The following is a 17,146-nucleotide window of genomic DNA, read 5'->3' as shown; positions in this document are numbered from 1 at the left end:
GCTACAAAGACAACATATTTGATGTTCAAACTGATAAACTTTTTTTTTTTTTTTTGCAAATAATCATTAACTTTAGAGTTTGATGCCAGCAACACGTGACAAAGAAGTTGGGAAAGGTGGCAATAAATACTGATAAAGTTGAGGAATGCTCATCAAACACTTATTTGGAACATCCCACAGGTGTGCAGGCTAATTGGGAACAGGTGGGTGCCATGATTGGGTATAAAAGTAGATTCCATGACATGCTCAGTCATTCACAAACAAGGATGGGGCGAGGGTCACCACTTTGTCAACAAATGCGTGAGCAAATTGTTGAACAGATTAAGAAAAACCTTTCTCAAGCATCTATTGCAAGGAATTTAGGGATTTCACCATCTACGGCCCGTAATATCATCAAAGGGTTCAGAGAATCTGGAGAAACCACTGCACGTAAGCAGCTAAACCCGTGACCTTCGATCCCTCAGGCTGTACTGCATCAACAAGCAACATCAGTGTGTAAAGGATATCACCACATGGGCTCAGGAACACTTCAGAAACCCACTGTCAGTAACTACAGTTGGTCGCTACATCTGTAAGGGCAAGTTAAAACTCTCCTATGCAAGGCGAAAACCGTTTACCAACAACACCCAGAAACGGCTTCGCTGGGCCTGAGCTCATCTAAGATGTACAGATACAAAGTGGAAAAGTGTTCGATGAGTCCACATTTCAAATTGTTTTTGGAAACTTTGGACGTCGTGTCCTGCGGACCAAAGAGGAAAAGAACCATCCGGATTGTTATAGGTGCAAAGTGTAAAAGCCAGCATGTGTGATGGTATGGGGGTGTATTAGTGCCCAAGACATGGGTAACTTACACATCTGTGAAGGCGCCATTAATGCTGAAAGGTACATACAGGTTTTGGAGCAACATATGTTGGCATCCAAGCAATGTTACCATGGACGCCCCTGCTTATTACAGCAAGACGATGCCAAGCCACGTGGCTTCATAGTAAAAGAGTGTGGGTACTAGACTGGCCTGCCTGCAGTCCAGACCTGTCTCCCATTGAAAATGTGTGGCGCATTATGAAGCCTAAAATATGACAGCGGAGACCCCCGGACTGTTGAACGACTGAAGCTCTACATAAAACAAAGAATGGGAAAGAATTCCACTTTCAAAGCTTCAACAATTAGTTTCCTCAGTTCCCAATCGTTTATTGAATGTTGTTAAAAGGAAAGGCCATGTAACACAGTGGTGAACGTGCCCTTTCCCAACGGCTTTGGCACGTGTTGCAGCCATGAAATTCTAAGTTAATTATTATTTGCAAAAAAAAAATAAAGTTTATATTTCTATTGGGGCTCCAGTACTATGGAATGCCCTCCCGGTAACAATTAGAGATGCTACCTCAGTAGAAGCATTTAAGTCCCATCTTAAAACTCATTTGTATACTCTAGCCTTTAAATAGCCCCCCTGTTAGACCAGTTGATCTGCCGTTTCTTTTCTTTTCTCCTCTGCTCCCCTTTTCCTTGAGGGGGGGGGGGGCACAGGTCCGGTGGCCATGGATGAAGTGCTGGCTGTCCAGAGTCGGGACCCGGGGTGGACCGCTCGCCTGTGCATCGGCTGGGAACATCTCTACGCTGCTGACCCGTCTCCGCTCGGGATGGTGTCCTGCTGGCCCCACTATGGACTGGACTCTTACTATTATGTTGGATCCACTATGGACTGGACTCTCACAATATTATGTCAGACCCACTCGACATCCATTGCTTTCGGTCTCCCCTAGAGGGGGGGGGGGGTTACCCACATATGCGGTCCTCTCCAAGGTTTCTCATAGTCATTCACATCGACGTCCCACTGGGGTGAGTTTTTCCTTGCCCGTATGTGGGCTTTGTACCGAGGATGTCGTTGTGGCTTGTGCAGCCCTTTGAGACACTTGTGGTTTAGGGCTATATAAATAAAGATTGATTGATTGATTGATTGATATATGTTATGTTGTCTTTGTAGTGCATTCAATTGAATATGGGTTGAAAAGGATTTGCAAATCATTGTATTCCGTTTATATTTACATCCAACACAATTTCCCAACTCATATGGAAACGGGGTTTGTAACTTAGATCTGTAACTAGACTCCATGTGGCTGACGCGGTGGAGACACAGTCAAAGTGGAGGCACGTAAATAAGACCGCCCACAAAACGCGTCGTCCTGAAGAGACGTGTTTTAAAATTTAATATCGTCACGTATGATTTCAAAGCGCTCAATGGTCTCGCCCCATCAAAGATCTCCTGGACCAACCTACCAGCGCTTAACCCATTATAGATGGTAAGCAGCACCAAGTTCATGGGGGTGCAGATAACTGACAATATGACCTGGTCCCTCTTGTAAGAAGAGCTCAGCAGCGCATGCACTTTTTGCGTGGGATTGAAAAGAGCACAGCTCCCTCCCCACATTCTCAGCACATTCTACAGAGGCACTATAGAGAGCCTGCTGACCAACTGCATCTCTGTCTGGACTGGAGCCTGCAATGCCTCAGACTGGAAGTCTCTGCAGAGAGTGGTGAGGACGGCGGAAAAGATCGTCAGGACTCCTCTTCCTCCGATCCAGGAAATTGCAAAAAGACGCTGCCTGACCAAGGCTCAGAAAATCTGCAGAGTCTCCTCCCACCTCCGGCAAGGACTGTTTTCACTGCTGGACTCTAGAAAGAGGTTCCGTAGCAGAACCTCCATGTTCTGTAACAGCTTCTTCCCTCAGGCCGTAAGACTCTTGAACGCATTAAAATAATCGACTCAATTCCCCCCAAAAATGGATTAACTCGCTGGAATATAAAGACAATATAACATACACCCATAAACTTGGATGCATATGCAAAAGTGCAATATACAGTGGGGCAAAAAAGTATTTAGTCAGCCACCAATTGTGCAAGTTCTCCCACTTAAAATGATGACAGAGGTCTGTAATTTTCATCATAGGTACACTTCAACTGTGAGAGACAGAATGTGAACAAAAAATCCAGGAATTCACATTGTAGGATTTTTGAATAATTTATTTGTAAATTATGGTGGAAAATAAGTATTTGGTCAATAACAAAAATTCAACTCAATACTTTGTAATATAACCTTTGTTGGCAATAACAGAGGTCAAACGATTACTATAGGTCTTTACCAGGTTTGCACACACAGTGGCTGGTATTTTGGCCCATTCCTCCATGCAGATCTTCTCGAGAGCAGTGATGTTTTGGGGCTGTCGCCGAGCAGCACAGACTTTCAACTCCCTCCACAGATTTTCTATGGGGTTGAGGTCTGGAGACTGGCTAGGCCACTCCAGGACTTTCAAATGCTTCTTACGGAGCCACTCCTTCGTTGCCCGGGCGGTGTGTTTGGGATCATTGTCATGCTGGAAGACCCAGCCATGTTTCATCTTCAAAGCTCTCACTGATGGAAGGAGGTTTTGGCTCAAAATCTCACGATACATGGCCCCATTCATTCTTTCCTTAACACGGATCAGTCGGCCTGTCCCCTTAGCAGAAAAGCAGCCCCAAAGCACGATGTTTCCACCCCCATGCTTCACAGTAGGTGTGGTGTTCTTGGGATGCAACTCAGTATTTTTCTTCCTCCAAACACGATGAGTTGAGTTTATACCAAAAAGTTCTATTTTGGTTTCATCTGACCACATGACATTCTCCCAATCCTCTGCTGTATCATCCATGTGCTCTCTGGCAAACTTCAGAGGGGCCTGGACATGCACTGGCTTAAGCAGGGGGACACGTCTGGCACTGCAGGATTTCATTCCCTGTCGGCGTAGTGTGTTACTGATGGTAACCTTTGGTACTTTGGTCCCAGCTCTCTGCAGGTCATTCACCAGGTCCCCCCGTGTGGTTCTGGGATTTTTACTCACCATTCTCATGATCATTTTGACCCCACGAGATGAGATCTTGCATGGAGCCCCAGATCGAGGGAGAGTATCAGTGGTCTTGTATGTCTTCTATTTTCTGATAATTGCTCCCACAGTTGATTTTTTCACACCAAGCTGCTTGCCTATTGTAGATTCACTCTTCACAGTCTGGTGCAGGTCTACAATTATTTTCCTGGTGTCCTTCGACAGCTCTTTGGTCTTGGCCATAGTGGAGTTTGGAGTCTGACTGTTTGAGGCTGTGGACAGGTGTCTTTTATACAGATAACCAGTTCAAACAGGTGCCATTAATACAGGTAACGAGTGGAGGACAGAAGAGCTTCTTAAAGAAGAAGTTACAGGTCTGTGAGAGCCAGAGATCTTCCTTGTTTGAAGTGACCAAATACTTATTTTCCACCATAATTTACAAATAGATTCTTTAAAAATCCTACAATGTGAATTCCTGGATTTTTTTTCACATTCTGTCTCTCACAGTTGAAGTGTACCTATGATGAAAATTACTGACCTCTGTCATCATTTTAAGTGGGAGAACTTGCACAATCGGTGGCTGACTAAATACTTTTTTGCCCCACTGTATATATATATATATATATATATATATATATATATATATATATATATATATATATATATATATATATATATATAGCTGTAATTCACTGACATTCAAGTATTTCTTTAACACACACATACATATATGTATATATATATATATATATATATATATATATATATATATATACAGTATATATATATATATATATATATATATATATATTATATATATATATATTATATATATATATACAGTAGTGATGGGTCCGGCAACACCGATGCATCGGCGCATGCGTCGAGCTCATAGAGCAAAACCCTGTGTCGGTGCGCGTACCGCTTTTAGAAAGTCACGTGACCGATCATGAGCTGTTTTGGTCACGTGACCGACACGCGAACTGTGTCGCACTGACGCCTCCTCTGTGCCCTGTGAGCGGCTCTTTTCTACAGCCGGAGAAATAATAACTAAGAAGAGAAATCGTCTAAAATGTAATACGTCGGAAAAACTTTTTTCTTTTTTTCTTTTTATAAAAATGTGTAAAAAAAAAAAAAAAAAAATTAAATGCCCAGTCCACAATCATCCACAACACGTTCTCTTAGATTTCCATGTTATGATACATGTTCACATTATTTATTGACTGTATCTAAAAAAGATAAAAATATATTTTTATTTAAATGAAGATATGAAATAATCCTAAATGAAATAAAATGACTTGGTTTATATTATTGTATATACTAGGGCAGGGGTCACCAACGCGGTGCCCGCGGTCACCAGGTAGCCCGTAAGGACCAGATCAGTCGCCCGCCGGCCTGTTCTAAAAATAGCTCAAAGAGCAGCACTTACCAGTGAGCTGGCTCTATTTTTTAAATTTTATTTATTTACTAGCAAGTTGGTCTCGACATTTTTAATTCTAAAAGAGACAAAACTCAAATAGAATTTGAAAATCCAAGAAAATATTTTAAAGACTTGGTCTTCACTTGGAATAAGCGGTAGAAAATGGATGGATGGATGGGTCTTCACTTGTTTAAATAAATTCATTTATTTTTTACTTTGCTTCTTATTACTTTTAGAAATACAATTTTAGAGAAAAAATACAACCTTAAAAATGATTTTAGGATTTTTAAACAAATATACCTTTTTACCTTTTAAATTTCTTCCTCTTCTTTCCTGACAATTTAAATCAATGTTCAAGTTATTTTTTTTATTTTTTATTGTAAAGAATAATAAATATTTTAGCTTCTGTTTTTTCGACGAAGAATATTTGTGAAATATTTCTTCAAACTTACTATGATTAAAATTCAAAAAAATATTCTGGCAAATCTAGAAAATCTGTAGAATCAAATTTAAAGCTTATTTCAAAGTATTTTGAATTTCTTTTAAAATTTTTGTTCTGGAAAATCTAGAAGAAATACTGATTTGTCTTTGTTAGAAATATAGCTTGGTCCAATTTGTTAAATATTCTAACAAAGTGCAGATTGGATTTTAACCAATTCAAAACATGTCATCAAAATTCTAAAATGTATCTTAAACAGGAAAAATTACTAATGATGTTCCATAAATTATTTTTTTTATTTTTTCAAAAAGATTCAAATTAGCTAGTTTTTCTCTTCTTTTTGTCGGTTGAATTTTGAATTTTAAAGAGTCGAAATTGAAGATAAACTATGTTTCAAAATTTTATTTTAATTTTTTTCGTGTTTTCTCCTCTTTTAAAACGTTCAATTAAGTGTTTTTTTCATCATTTATTCCCTACAAAAAACCTTCCGTAAAAGGAAAAAAAATGTACGACGGAATGACAGACAGAAATACCCATTTTTTTATATATATATATATAAATGTATTTATTTAGCTATTCTTGTTTAAATCACACTTACGTGTAACTTACAAATGACAATATATTTATTTATTTAAGTGTGTATCAAACTGGTAGCCCTTCGCATTAATCAGTACCCAAGAAGTAGTTTTTGGTTTCAAAAAGGTTGGTGACCCCTGTACTAGGGCATCAAATCAGTGTCAGTTGAGTCGGTCCATAGGTTGCCTGTAGGGATTTTTAATGTCCAGCAGATGTCAGTATTTAGTGACACAGTATCGACACAGTATCAATACAGTTTTGCAATGTGTCGAAACGCTTCATGACGCCTCATCAACCCATCACTAATATACAGTATATATATATATATTATATATATATATATATATGTATGTATATGTATATGTATATATATATATATATATATATATATATATATATATATATATATATATATATATAGTTGTAATTCACTGACATTCAAGTATTTCTTTAACACACACACACACACACATATATATACATATATATATATATATATATACATATATATATATATATATATATATATATATATATATATATACAAATGGCAGTTGTGGAAGCTTGGTTACTGTAAATCACCGTAAAACGCTTCATGTGTTAAGCTTTACAATAGTTCTTAAGGAGTGAACTCTTAACATTTTTAATGGCGTCAATTCTGTAGTGCTCATCTTCCATCCCGCCGCTCGGTGGCAGCAGTTTTGACGTCATTGATGCTGAGCTGCCGAAAGTCCGCCGTTGAAGAAGAAAAAGGCGGAAGTTACACGGAGATGACGTCAAGGCTGAATTAGCAAAGCTTCTCGGGTGAGTTTCGTGTATTTGCCGGAAGGTAACATTAAACATGTTGAAAGAGTTGGTGAAGGAGCGACTAATGGCGGCGGCCGATGAAATATTCGCGCTGTTTGAGAAAACGATAGTGTCGTACGAGAAGGAACTTTCTCGAACAAGAGAGGAGGAGGAGCGACATCGACAACAACTGGAAGCTGTTAGCAAGACTCACATTGTGCTACACGTTAATGGTAACTTTACTATCCTTCACATACAATCTGATGGACCTTGAGGGGGGGGGAATGTTGGAAACTGTCCGAAGATAGCTTATGGCATCGTATTTTAGGCCATGTCACGATACACCAGGGGTCGGCAACCCAAAATGTTGAAAGAGCCATATTGGACCATAAATACAAAAACAAATCTGTCTGGAGCCGCAAAAAATTAAAAGCCATATTACATACAGATAGTGTGTCATGAGATATAAATTGAATCAAGAGGACTTAAAGGAAACTAAATGACCTCGAATATAGCTACAAATAAGTCATAATGATGCTATGGGCGAGGGCGGACCTACGTCACTTCCGCCCTCCAATCCCCTAGCAACGCGGTCGCCATATTGAATTCGTTGAAAACAAACCAGCTCACAGCGAACACAGCATTGACAGAAAAGGCATTTAACGAGGTTTCACGGCATTTTAAACTGTTCTAAATGGCGTATGATTATGTAAATAGTAGGGCTGCAGCTAACGATTATTTTTCTATCGATTAATCTATAGATTATTTTTTCCGATTAATCGGTTAATCTATAGATTATTTTTTCGATTAATCTATTGATTATTTTTCCTTTTACCGATTATTTTTTTTATTTAAAATGAAGAGGAAAAAATAAATGTAGGCCAGTTTTTTCAAAAGGCATGGCTTTTATTTACAAAAAAAAAAGTATGGCCACTCAGTCAACATTGACAACAACATGACAAAATATTCTGTAACAATGTAAACATTTAAAACTTTTAACATTTAACAAAATTAAAAGTAGCTTATTTGCTTTTTAATGTGCAAATATAAAAGTAAACATCCAGTGCAAATCTTAATATTCTGGAATAGTATAAGCATTTCAAAAGTAAAAGTATTGCTTATTTTGCTTTAAAATGTGCAAAAATAAAGATAAACATCCAATACAAAAAAGTGCAAAACGGAAATATTCTGTAACAAGTGTAAACATTTCAACAAAAGTAAAAGTATTGCTTATTTGCTAAAATGTGCAAAAATAAAGCTAAACATCCAATACAAAAAAATGTACAGTGTAAACATTTCAACAAAAGTAAAAGTATTGCTTATTTTGCTTAATAACACAACAATGATAGTATGATTAAAGTGAAAGTTAATTGTTGGTTTGTACATAGTATATGTAACTGTTAATGTTGTAAAAGGTATTTGCACAACTAATTAACGTTAGCGTTTGTGACACGTCTTGTGCCGTGGGGTTCTTTCAAGACCGACAGACTGAACGCCAGACGGCTTTGCCAGGTTTACAATCTTTTAATTTTACACAAAGTCTTTTCTCTTCCAACTCTTTTCTCTTTCTTTCCTCGCTTTTCAGCTCCTCTTCCTCGCTCGCTCGTCGTCCCCTGTCTCTTGCGGCGTCGCTCCCGGCGCGCCCCGCCTCGCCGCTCGCTCGCCGCCGCCGCCGCCTCTCCACAGCGTTAAAGAGGAGCGCGTCTTTGTAAACACTGAACAGGCACGCCAAACGCGCCTCTCAGAGCAAACGGTGCTTTAGTTTATGAATTTACAACGCAGATACAAATGACACATTCATGTTTTTGTGTAATAATGACAACGTATACGCACGCAGACGAATGACTTGTTGATGGTGATGGCAAGAACGCTGTCGGGGGTTTTCTTTTCAAATGTTCGTTCATAGCCGTTGTGCTGCTATGATAGGCCATTTCCGCTCGACACAGTGTGCATACAACAACATTATTAGGCCGTTTATTGAAATACTCCCACACTTTTGACGACTTTTGGCGTGCTTTTTTTCCCCTCGCTCGCATCGTCTGCTTTGCGCTCCGCCATGACAGTAGTGTGACGTAAATATGCGACGCGCCGACGCACAAAAACGGCGTCGACGTATTTACGTAACCGATTATGTCGACGCGTCGTTTCAGCCTTAGTAAATAGTATTTCCAGTGAGGCTAGGTTAAGATACGAGTTAAAATGTTCTGTAGTTGGATTAAACGACTGCCCTTACCGCCTTGCAGCAGATGCGTGGACTGATAATCCTACACAATGGCCGGACATGGAATTTGGAAATCTTTATGTCTACCTCACAAGCGCACCAGGTCGGTTGTTATATAACGAATAAATCACATAAAAATTGTTAAATCACCCAAGGTATGTTGATAAATGATAATAAGGATGACACGGTGGATACCAGTATCTGTATATTTATTATATCTGTAGAGAGCTCATTCAAATTCAGTTCAGTATTATGATTTATTATTTGCTGAATTACTGGAAATAGCCTTTATACCGTATGTTATTGTTGTGCAACAACAACAACTTCAGCTGTCGAACGTTATTCAGTAAAAATTCAACGGGTTCAACATTAGCATGGACGGTATAGCCAAGTTGTGGTTAAGAAGGTGGATTTTTGTTCCTTATATTTACCAGAAACGAAGTGATCCGAACACACGACCCGGGATTTTGGGGAACTCCAGTGAGAACCGTCCTCGTTTTCCCGGTGTAAAGCTGCGAGCCATTTGTCTCGTCTCTGTGGGCTTTTAGCACGCTTTGGCAGAACAAAATACGACCTTTGTTTTCCCTGTTTCCAGTTGTGGTTTGCACAACCAAAAACAACACAGTTTTTTGGCATTTTGGAGGCAGAATGACGGGTTTAATCAGCGCAGGTCGACAGGTTAAAGAGTAATGGCCACGGTTTGTTTTCAACGCCAGTCAGGTTGCTATGGCTCGAAGAACCCGTATGTAGCTCAGTTCCCGGATGTCGGCCCTGCCCCATATGTACATATAGCTAGCCTAAATAGCATGTTAGCATCGATTAGCTTGCAGTCATGCAGTGACCAAATATGTCTGATTAGCACTCCACACAAGTCAATAACATCAACAAAACTCACCTTTCATGCACAACGTTAAAGGTTTTGTGGGCAAAATGAGACAGAAAAAGAAGTGGCATAAAACACGTCCTAGAAAGTCGGAGAAAGTTATACATGTAAACAAACTACGGTGAGTTCAAAGACCGCCAAAATTAGTAGGACAAAACGGCGCTCGCCAAATACTCGAATCAGTGAAGCATGTTTAATATACCGTATTTTCCGCACCATAAGGCGCCCTGGGTTATAAGCCGCGCCTTCAATGAACGGCATATTTCAAAACTTTGTCCACCTATAAGCCGCCCCGTGTTGTAAGCCGCATCTAACTGCGCTAAAGGAATGTCAAAAAAACAGTCAAATAGGTCAGTCAAACTTTAATAATATATTAAAATCAGCGTGATGTGGGCGCGCATGGAGTCGTATATCAACATGGACGGAGCTGCGTGAAAAAAGCCACCCGGCCTCTTCGCGTAAACTTAAACTTACCTTAACCACACGCTCATCTTTTCTTCATCCATCCCTTCGAGTTAGCTTTTATGATGACGCCGGCTGGAAAGGTCTCTTTTGGCAAGGTCTTCCTTTTGAATATCACCATGGGTGGAAGTTTCTGGCCATTAGCATGGCAAGCTAGAACCACAGTGAAGGATGACTTCTCATTCCCTGTGGTGCGAATATTCACCGTACGTGCTCCCGTTGTATCCACAGTGCGGTTCACAGGAATATCAAAAGTCAGTGGAACCTCGTCCATGTTGATAATGTTCTCTGGCCGGATCTTTTTTTCAGCTATCTTGTTTTTACAATATGCACGGAAAGTAGCCAGCTTTTCTTGAAAGTCTTTAGGCAGTTGCTGTGAAATAGTAGTCCGTGTGTGGATGGAGAGATTGCGTCTTTTCATGAACCGGATCCCTGTCGCTTAGTAGGAGCCATTTTGTGGTCTTTACAGATGTAAACACACAAAGGAAATGAAACGTACGGTAATATCCGCGCGCTTTTTCTTCTTCTACACGGGTGGGTGGTTGCTTACAGGAGAAGAAGAAGCGCTTCCTGTTCTATGGGGGCGGGTGCTTACCTTGGCGGTTGCTTGCGTAGAAGAAGAAGCACTTCCTCTTCTACGGGGAAAAAAGATGGCGGCTGTTTACCGTAGTTGCGAGACCGAAACTTTATGAAAATGAATCTTAATATTAATCCATATATAAAGCGCACCGGGTTATAAGCCGCACTGTCAGCTTTTGAGTAAATTTGTGGTTTTTAGGTGCGGCTAATAGTGCGGAAAATACGGTAAACAGTGTGCTTTGTAACAATTAGGGAGGCTTGTGTCATGTTTGTCCTCCTACAGAAACCATATTAAAACAAAAAATAGATTTTTTCTTTTCTTTTTCCATTTTTCATAAATTTTTTAAAAAGCTCCGGAGAGCCACTAGGGCGGCGCTAAAGAGCCGCATGCGGCTCTAGAGCCGCGGGTTGCCGACCCCTGCGATACACAATATATATCTGGATATTTTGCCTTAGCCTTGAATGAACACTTGATGCATATAATCACAGCAGTATGATGATTCTATGTGTCTACATTAAAACATTCTTCTTCATACTGCATTCATATATGCTACTTTTAAACTTTCATGCAGAGAGGGAAATCACAAGTAAAAGTGTATTTATTAAACAGTTATTAAGCAGTGGCACAAACATTCATGTCATTTCAAAACAGAAAGTGCAAGATTGTCAGAGACATTTTAAAACAAGCTATGAGTGCACTTTTGTGCATGATGTCACTAAGATGACATATCAAAACAACACTCAATTAAAGTGCACTTTTTGTACAGAACGCCACGACAATAGTTTAAAACAAATAAAGTGCACTTTTGTGCATGATGTCACACAAGATATTTCAATAAGTGTCAAAAAAAAAAGAGCTGCATAATAGGAAATCAAATAGTGTATGTCCTTCGCTATGTGGTAGGTTCCTGCGGACGTTATCTCCTCCTGTTGTTGACTAGTTTTTTCATACGGTCTAGATGTGGAAATGGTTGCTTCGGCATTTTGTGGGTGTGACACCGACCGGAGATGTTGACATGCGGAGTTTCAAGCACTCTTCATTCTCTAGCGCAGGGGTGCTCATTACGTCGATCGCGAGCTACCGGTCGATCTCGGAGGGTGTGTCAGTCGATCACCAGCCAGGCATTAAAAAAATAGTCCTAAAAATGAGCGATCATAAATCTTCACTATGACGTCACTTTCGTCACTTGATTGACATTCACGGCACCCGAGGGTCTTCTGAGATGACGCTGGCTGCTGCCAGCTCATTAAAATTACCGACTGGAAGGCCAGAAACACTTTATTTCAACAGACTCTGGCGCCGTACCTGTCGTCAAAACTCCAAAGACCGACTGCACAGTTGCACAGTTGCGCTACCAAAATAAGAGTCTCAGAAAGTTGGCGTGCACAAGCTAGCAAGCTACGGAGTTTGCCGACAATGTATTTCTTGTAAAGTGTATACACAGGAGTACGGAAGCTGGACAAATAAGATGCCAAAAACCAACCACTTTCATGTGGTATTGGACAGAAAGGAGGACTTTTTTTCTCTTCCATTCGAAAATGCGGATATTATCATCACCACTGTCTGATTCCAATAAATGCAAGTCATCAGAGTCAGGTAATACACCAACTTATATTCTTGTCTTCATGAAAGAAAGGAATCTATATGTGTTAAACATGCTTGTATTATCTTTAAACACCTTTAACTTATTAACAATATTAACTATATGTGTTAAACATGCTTGTATTATCTTGAAACACCTTTAACTTGTTAACAATATTAACTATATGTGTTAAACATGCTTGTATTATCTTTAAACACCTTTAACTTGTTAACAATATTAACTATATGTGTTAAACATGCTTGTGTTATCTTTAAACACCTTTAAGTTGTTAACAATATTAACTATATGTATTAAACATTCTTGTATTATCATTAAACACCTTTAATTTTTTAACAATATTAACTATGTGTTAAACATGCTTGTATTATCATTAAACACCTTTAATTTTTTAACAATATTAACTATATGTGTTAAATATGCTTGCATTATCTTTAAACACCTTTAACTTGTTAACAATATTAACTATATGTATTAAACATACTTGTATTATCATTAAACACCTTTAATTTTGTAACAATATTAACTATATGTGTTAAACATCCTTGCATTATCATTAAACACCTTTAACTTGTTAACAAAAACATATATTTAATAAATAAGTAAATATAAATTATATATATAAATGAGGTAGATCCCCGCGACTTGATCAATTGAAAAGTAGCTCGCCTGCAGAAAAAGTGTAAGCACCCGCTGCTCTAGCGGGTGATTTTTCAAATGATGCTACAAATTAGCAGTAATGCTACTTTTTGTAGCAACGCTTTTGCCGCATACTTGACTGCGGATGTCGCTTCCTAGCGGTCCCACTGACAGACACTTCACAAGAAAGGATCTGTGAGAAAGGGTAATTGAACTGCATAAAACAGGAAAGGGGTATAAAAAGATATCCAAGGGAATGAGAATGCCAATCAGCAGTGTTCAAACGCTGATTAAGATGTGGAAAATGAGGGATTCAGGGTACTTTCTTTTGTCATTTTGATTTAAAAAGAGCAAACAGTAATACATAGCTTCACACAACCATTAAGCATCAGTGGAAGAAAGGTTTTTGTGTTATCATTCATATTCTTTGAAGAATCCGAATCAGAATCAGCTTTATTGTCATTACGCAAGGTAACGAGATTGAGGCCATTCCATACAGTGCGATGTGTGCATGCTAGAAAAACAATGTGCAAATATATAAAAATATAAAAAATGTAGAAGTGCAATGAATATGGTGTGAAATGAATATATACATGAAAAAACAAAACAAAAACAGGGTGGTTGGTGGAATGGGTTATTGCACCGAAGAGAAGGCAGTTATGAGGGACAATGGGGCAGTCCGTTCAGGATGGTTATGGCCCTGGGGAAGAAGCTGTTCTTTAGCCTGTTTGTTTTGGTTTTAATGCACCTGTAGCGCTTCCCAGAGGGCAGCAGGTGGAACAGGTCAGAGCCAGGGTGGGTGCTGTCCTTGATGATGGCACTGGCTCTGTTGAGGCAGCGGGAGGTGTAGATGTCCGTCAGAGAGGGGAGAGGGCGGCCGATGATCTTCTGAGCCGTCTTGACCACTCTTTGCAGCCTCTCCCTGTCTGCTGCAGTGCAGCTGCCGTACCATATGGCCAAGAAATCAGAAATTCTCCCAGGGTATGTAAACTTATGAGCATGGCTGTAGCTAATATAGACACTTAGTACATCATGTGTTGCCTTCATTATAACACTTATATAAGACTTTAATTTTTTTGCGGCTCCAGACAGATTTTTTTTTGTGGTATTTTTAGTCCAAGATGGCTCTTTCAACATTTTGGGTTGCCGACCCCCTGTGCTCGACGTTGGTTGGGGTGTTATGTTTTTGGTTTAAAGAAGTTTGAGCTGGTGACATACAGCCAGGCCCGGCCCTAACCAATCTGGCGCCCTAGGCAAGATTTTAGGTGGCGCCCTTCCTCATCGGCAGTGAAGTGTATATACTCACAAGAACCCGAATAGCTTTGTCTTTGACCTTTTTTTTTTACTTACAACTATACCTAATATATAAAGGGGTGGAAAAGTGACTATTACCTGCAGGGCAAACATTAGCTAACCAGATGGCAATAACAATGTAAACAAAAAACACCTGCTTAAAAGATCTAACACAAATGTCCCTGAGGAATGTAAGGTGGGAGTACTGTAATTACCTAACGTTACATTATTATTTTCCATAACAATTTAGCCCCCTCCACAATATTAACCCGACGTTAAAACAGAACTAGCTATTTATTGATTATCAATTGCCGAATCATGTAACATTAGCTTAATGCTAAAAAGCCAGTTTACTATCACATTCTGTAACAGACAAATAATTTCATGTAGGCTAACGTTACCTACCTGCTACCTCTGTCTTTTCTCGTTTCTCCTCCTCTTCTTTTCTCTTTTTTCTTCCCTGGGCACCTGACAGTTTTGGCCGTTTTGACATCTTGTGTTGATTTTTTGATGTGGTGACGTCCAAAAAGAGTCATGATACGGTAAGGGAGGGGGTGCACCGTGCGGGGGGAGGAGGGGGGGGCGTAATGTTGTAACAAATAATATTTCTATTAAATAGGCTTTACTTTGCATTTTAATTAACGTGGGATTATTTTTTGTATTTAGAAATAATAGTACCAACTTTTTTTTCTTTTTTTTTTCTCCAACATTTGTGGCACTGGCGTGGCGCCCCCTGATGGACGGCGCCCTTAGCATTTGCCTATACGGCCTATGCCACGGGCCGGCCCTGCATACAGCATTTTGAATGATGTCCATAAAGTTGATTAGAACCAAATATAACAAATGCGGGCCTTGAGATACGAGAAATACTTTCCATGATGGCAGAAGAAAATTAAAGAGGTTTTCCTTGAACTGTGTTTTTATGGCGCATTTTTCTTGCAGACGGCCAGCAGCTGATTGCTCGTCCAGAAGAATGTCCAACTCATCTGGAGGGGAGAAGCTCCATTTTGGAGCCGGAGGATCCACAGCCCTCCCACATTAAAGAGGAAGAGGAGGTCATGTGGATCACTCAGGAAGGCGAGTTTCTTCAAGGGCAGAAGGAGGTCAAGTTGTCACTGACTGGTGTCTCTGTGAAGACTGACGCCCATGAAGAGAAACCACAAGCAGACGTCTTAGCTCCACTATCAGACAGCGGTGTGGCCAGAGACGACGCCCAAGAACCTTTGAGCAGTGATACAGATTGTGAGGGTGATATAAGGATTCAGACTGATAACAAACACTCAACATGCTCTGAAAAGAAGACCGGTAAAAAACCTTTTACCTGCTCAATTTGTGATGAAAACCTTTCCAATAAGAGTCGTTTGAATGAACACATGCTGACACACGCAGGCGAAAAACCTTGGCGTTGTACAGTTTGTGGCAAAATATTGTCTAAAAAGTCAAACGTGGCGTTACACATGAGAACGCACACGGGAGAAAAACCTTTTAGTTGTTCAGTTTGTGGCCTGAGATTCTCTCAAAAGTCAAATATGGTAGCGCACATGAGAACGCACACTGGGGAGAAACCTTTTATGTGTCTATACTGTGGTGAAAGATTCTCTAAGAAGTCTAATATGGTCAAGCACGTGAGAACGCACACAGGAGAAAAGCCATACCGATGTTCACTTTGTGCCAAAACGTTCTCTCGGCAGGACACCTTGATGGCACACATGGGGACGCACGATAGAGAAAAAGCTTTTAGATTGTGATGGACAATTTTCTCGAAAGTCAAACATGCAGGAGAGACCACATTTCCCTCATTACCTTGTACTGAAACATTCGCTCTGCACGACAATTTGATGGCGCACATGCGGACACACAACGGATAATAAATGGTTTACGGTCCAGTTTGTCATGATCCGTGGTCCAGATCATGTTTTGTGGACTCCTTTAGTTCCTCCTGAGTTTAGTCACCATGGTTACTTATGATTTTCACCTGCCTCTGTTGTTCGGGACACTCACCTGTTTGCAATCAAGAGACACTATTTAAGCCTGCCTTTGCTGAGCACTCGTCCTGGCTTCTTTGTTTTGCGTCACGCTCATACTTTCCAACCTTGAAACCTCCGATTTCGGGAGGTGGGGGGTGGGGGGGGGCGTGGCCGGGGGTGGGGCGGGGGCGTGGTTAAGATATATATATATATATATATATATATATATATATATATATATATATATATATATATATATATATATATAAGAAATACTTGACTTTCAGTGAATTCTAGCTATATATATATATATATATATATATATATATATCTATATATATATATATATATATATATATCTATATATATATATATATATATATATATTATTACATATATATATATATATATATATACATTAGTGATGGGTTG

At 39.6% G+C, this 17,146-nt stretch overlaps 1 protein-coding gene across 1 annotated transcript; it reads left to right on the top strand.

The window, feature by feature from the left end:
- The first annotated feature begins 7,054 nt into the window (after window positions 1-7,054).
- Window positions 7,055-16,679, top strand: LOC133576712 (uncharacterized). Its single transcript, XM_061930039.2, has 2 exons — window positions 7,055-7,302; window positions 15,690-16,679. Exons 1-2 carry the CDS (start codon window positions 7,125-7,127, stop codon window positions 16,493-16,495), a joined length of 984 nt encoding a protein of 327 aa, XP_061786023.2. The 5' UTR covers window positions 7,055-7,124; the 3' UTR covers window positions 16,496-16,679.
- Window positions 16,680-17,146: the final 467 nt, after the last annotated feature.

The sequence above is a fragment of the Nerophis lumbriciformis genome, linkage group LG03, assembly GCF_033978685.3.
Source record: "Nerophis lumbriciformis linkage group LG03, RoL_Nlum_v2.1, whole genome shotgun sequence".
Classification (NCBI taxonomy): Eukaryota; Metazoa; Chordata; class Actinopteri; order Syngnathiformes; family Syngnathidae; genus Nerophis; species Nerophis lumbriciformis.
This window is presented reverse-complemented; position numbering and strand designations above follow the sequence as displayed.